This window comes from Elephantulus edwardii, unplaced genomic scaffold (assembly GCF_000299155.1).
Source record: "Elephantulus edwardii isolate Elephantulus edwardi_28Jun2011 unplaced genomic scaffold, EleEdw1.0 scaffold00478, whole genome shotgun sequence".
Lineage (NCBI taxonomy): Eukaryota > Metazoa > Chordata > Mammalia > Macroscelidea > Macroscelididae > Elephantulus > Elephantulus edwardii.
Window position 1 is genome coordinate 137,815 of NW_006400228.1, and position 3,009 is coordinate 140,823.

A 3,009-nucleotide genomic window follows, 5' to 3' on the forward strand; every position below is an offset into this window, starting at 1 on the left:
TTTCCATCTCGTTGAAGAATGGGGTTGGTATTTGTATTGGGATTGCATTAAATGTGTAAATTGCTTTTGGTAGTATTGCCATTTTCACAACATTGATATTGGACAGGAGCTTGACTGACCACGAAAATGATACATTTTCTAGAATTTAGGGATCTTTAGTATTTTGTAAAGTGAGTTACTTTAGTATTTTCATGGCGATTTCTGTTGAAATATATTTGCAGAATTTGCTGAAGGAATACAATTGTTATGAGAACAAAAAAAAACCCCATTAGTATTCTAATGTTCCACTGTGACAGGTTTGGAAGCAGGAATGGCAACCACTTCCTAAAGGACATGCCCACGGAAACTCTATGAACCTGGATAAATGTCTGTAATTGTCGAGGGGGTTCAGGACTTTTGTTAATAGAGTCACTATGAGGCATGCTAGACTCAAAGGCAATCAAAACCAAAAACAACAACAATTCTAATGTTCAAGGACAGGAAGAGGGATTTTTACATGAAAAGTTACACATTTGTGGCGTAAGCTTTTTAAAACACAAATTGGATTAATTAGAAAAAAATATTTGGAAAATTATAGTTGAGGGTACTTTCATCCTTAATAATAGGCCTAGCTGGTAGCTTCACTTAACATTAACTACTTCTATCTGCAAGTTCACTTATAAGTACATCGTGGTTGTTGTTCTTTACCATTGAATTGGAAATGACTCATAGCTGACCCTCCAGTGGGCTTTGAGAGGCAAAAAACTGCACTGGAGGAGACTGCCCATCTACTTCTCATGGAAGAGCCACTAGATTAGAACTGTGTACCTTTGAGTTGACAGTGCAACTTCTTAACACCAGGCCACCAGATGGACAAAACGGCACAGTAGGATTTAAAAAAAAAGTTACAAAAAGAAATACGTTCTAGAACAGATTGTGTAAGGAGAAAATACACAGTAGAGTAACTTAAGACAAAGAGAAACTTGGTCTAAGCTTAAGGCTGGCGTTTCAGCCTGTAAGAAACTTATATTTGATTGCTGTCTCTCTCAGTCTCCACAGTTGACTTTTAAAAAAAACACAGCATTTTCTAGTGGTAGTCATTACTTTTTTATTCAGCTTGTTATTTGACTACTAGGTGATCTCAGGAGGTAGTTTCATTTCAAAGTGAATCATAAAGATTATCTCAAGACTATAGACTCAGGGAGTCTTCCCGTCTCAAGCAGTCTGGTAAGTTTGGTTTTATTCATGTTTTTAAAAACATCCACATTCTGTCTCATATTGTTGTTGTAATTTTCTGGAGTGGGTCATCACATTCTTCTCCTTTGGAACCACTGGATAATGGTAATTGCACACTATTTGTGAGTAGCCTAACACCCAGTCATATAGCTTTCTGTGCACCTTCTTCCAAGAAAACGCCTGATCCTTAACAAGCAATCACAGATATAAAAACCCACAATGCATTTTTTTGCAAGCAACAGAACATATATAGCCCATGAACAGATTACAAAAAAGTTCTTTTACTGCCCCAAAACCAAAGAGAAACCAAGAAATGTGGATGTCTGCTGATGAGTACCAAGGGACTGAATGCTGGGAAACAGGAAGCTGCAAAGACAGAAAAGTGCACAAGCCACCTCCCGGACTCCACAACAGAAACATAGAGAGTCAACGTGGAGGAGAGGGTGTAGAAGGAGACAAACATGCTCACCAGAACCAGGACGGTGCTTGTGGCTCTGGCCTCGGGGGAAGGTCCGGGGGAGAGGCGGTTGCTGTGAATGTGTTGGACTCGTTTCTTGTGTTTGTGCAGGACGAGGACCATGGAGCCGCTTGCCCAGACCATGATGCCCAAGTGCATCGCATCAATGGAGGAAAGTATGAAAATAAGCATTGCATTTATCAATTTTCCCAGGATGCATACATGGCAGAACCCAAAATTTCTTATTTTTCTGCTTGAGTTTGTGCTGTTTTGTGGCCCACACATTCTTAAAGGAACCGTACTGTTTAACAAGAGATGTAGGATCCAGCAGAGGAAGCAGCAGAAGCCAATGCTCTTTGGGGATCTCATTCTGAGCTCCATCCACCGAGAGAAGTCGGGAGAAAGCTTAATGGCCTGAAAGCCACTCAGGAGGCAGGTGGTGCTGAGGGAGACTCCCCTGCTCACCCTGTGCAAATAGAAGACGAGTCTGCATCCAGTATCACCCAGGACAAATTGCAGTCCAAATGCGGTCATAGTGTGAGGAATTCCTTTAGAGAAAAGTACCAGGGAGTTAGCCAAGACAAGCTGACTGAGAATCAGATCTGTAGGTTTCAACATGTGTCCGGTGATCAAGTGGAAGTTATAAAGGCAAAGCAGAGATGCGTTTCCCAGGATTCCAACTCCTGTCTGAGTGAGGAACAGCATCCCCTCTTTTATGCTGGCAGAGTCCATCACATCAATACCTACAGGGTTTTCAAATTTATTTGAATTCAGAAGAATGAGCTGAGAATAGAAAAGTGTTACCATTATTATTCCAAATCCATTTCCGTGGCTAAATCCTGGTGATACAAGGGTTAAATGCTCACTTGCTAATCAAAACATTGTATTTATTAGCCTCTCAGGACCTCCAGGAGAGAAAGGCCTGGAAATCATCTCCCATAAAGATTATAGCCAAAAAAGTCCTATTAGACATTATTACTCTGACTCCCCAAGAGTGGCATCTTGTTGTTGTTACTGGGTGCCACTGAGTTGACTACAACTCATATTGACGCTGTGAACAACAGATGGAAATCCTACCCTATCCTGTACCAACAGTAACAATGAATTGTGGGACGACATCAAGGATACCAGCCATGGAGAGAGCCATTAAAGAGACAGAGGAGACATTAAAAACAGAAATGGATGTCAGAAGAGACTCTGAAAAAACTAGCATTTCAAGAAGCACAACCAAAGGGAGAATTAAAACAACTATGAGATAGCATCTCACCCCAGTCAGAATAGCAAAATTTAACAGAACAGCAAGCAACAAATGCTGGCGAGGTTGTGGAGAAACTGGA

General features: G+C 40.9%; 1 protein-coding gene across 1 annotated transcript; it reads right to left on the minus strand.

Annotated features, from left to right (window-relative positions):
• Positions 1 to 1,480: 1,480 nt before the first annotated feature.
• On the minus strand, positions 1,481 to 2,404 carry LOC102868529 (vomeronasal type-1 receptor 1-like). The gene has a single exon (XM_006902958.1). It carries the CDS (start codon positions 2,402 to 2,404, stop codon positions 1,481 to 1,483), a length of 924 nt encoding a protein of 307 aa, XP_006903020.1.
• Positions 2,405 to 3,009: the final 605 nt, after the last annotated feature.